This window comes from Theobroma cacao, chromosome 1 (assembly GCF_000208745.1).
Source record: "Theobroma cacao cultivar B97-61/B2 chromosome 1, Criollo_cocoa_genome_V2, whole genome shotgun sequence".
In the NCBI taxonomy this organism is placed as follows: Eukaryota; Viridiplantae; Streptophyta; class Magnoliopsida; order Malvales; family Malvaceae; genus Theobroma; species Theobroma cacao.
In genome coordinates, this window is record NC_030850.1 from 10918682 (window position 1) to 10920003 (window position 1322).

At 34.6% G+C, this 1322-nt stretch overlaps 1 protein-coding gene across 1 annotated transcript; it reads left to right on the forward strand.

Annotated features, from left to right (window-relative positions):
- Positions 271-1097, forward strand: LOC18612260. The gene is made up of 2 exons (XM_007048966.2): positions 271-545; positions 687-1097. Exons 1-2 carry the CDS (start codon positions 450-452, stop codon positions 798-800), a joined length of 210 nt encoding a protein of 69 aa, XP_007049028.2. The 5' UTR covers positions 271-449; the 3' UTR covers positions 801-1097.

The following is a 1322-nucleotide window of genomic DNA, read 5'->3' on the forward strand; positions in this document are numbered from 1 at the left end:
TTATAAATCATATAATTTAATTGTGTATTAATTGTTGAATCATGTTAATTGTTTAATCATGTTTTTAACTTTGTTATGTCGTATAAAATTAAAAAATGTATTAATCATGTCACGTCTTATTAGACGATTATTCAACATATCTATATATATATATATATATATATATAGTTTTTAAATATTAATACGATGAATTGATTATATTTTATCTACTTATATATAATTATTAATATTTTGTATTTAAAGTACAGGATTAAGATTCATGTTTCCAGATCTACCCTAAAGCCTTGCGTTTGAACAAAACCCGCGTGTGGCATAAGTTGAGCCAGCCCAAATGCTATGTATTCTCTCGAGTCCAAAGGGGAAGGCAAATTAAAGAAACAAAACCTTATCTCCAGGCAGTGGTAACAAAGGGAAAGTACAGGGAGCACTGAGCAAAAGCAAAGAGAGAAATGGATGGAGTGACGCAAGTAGTTTTTCCAGTGCTGGGAATCGTTGCAGCAGCAGCTGTTACCTTTTATGCCGTTAGCTTTGCTGAGATGAGAGAGGTACCTTTCCTTTTTTGTTCTTTCTTCCTTAGCTGTTAGTTTCATCTGGCTTGATTCTTGTTTGGTATATACTGTTTTTAAGTGTTGCAAAACTTTAACTATTATCTGGTTTTTTTTTATTTTTTATTTGTGAATGTGCAGAAATCGTTTAGAGAGTTAGAAGATTCAGAGAATGAAGATGGAGGATTTGATTCTTCTCGAAGCTCCAGGAAAAGGCGTGCAAGAAGAAAAGCAGAGAAAGATGCCAAAAGTTGACTCTATCGATCTCTATTTGCAATAACTTACGGAATAAAATGGCCTTTTTTGCATCAAAACAGATAACCGTACATAGCCTATATTATCCGCTGACAACCGTAGTTTTATTTACTTCTACATTATCAGAGAAGAAGGCCAATCATTCAGCACATACACTAGATGAAATGCTTGGCTCTAGTGTAACCCCTGACAAATTTTGTCTCATTATCTAGTAAGGCTCATCTGTGGGCATGCAGTTAATGTTCATGCAAATCTGTTGGCCACAGCCATGAATGACCAAATTGCTGATTTTGTTAATGATTAGTTCCCACGAAACGTGATCTTCTCTTTATAAACTAGCAAGGAAAGAAGAAAGGAGAAAGGAGGAATACTCCGACTGACTCGTAACCACACTACCATGTTCAGTATACGGTGGCATTATTCATCATCTTGCTCTACAATCGCACGCATGTTGCTAGAATTTTCATCACTATATTTGCTAAAGTCTTGGTTCCAACTAAAACTTATGGACATTTATTTCCC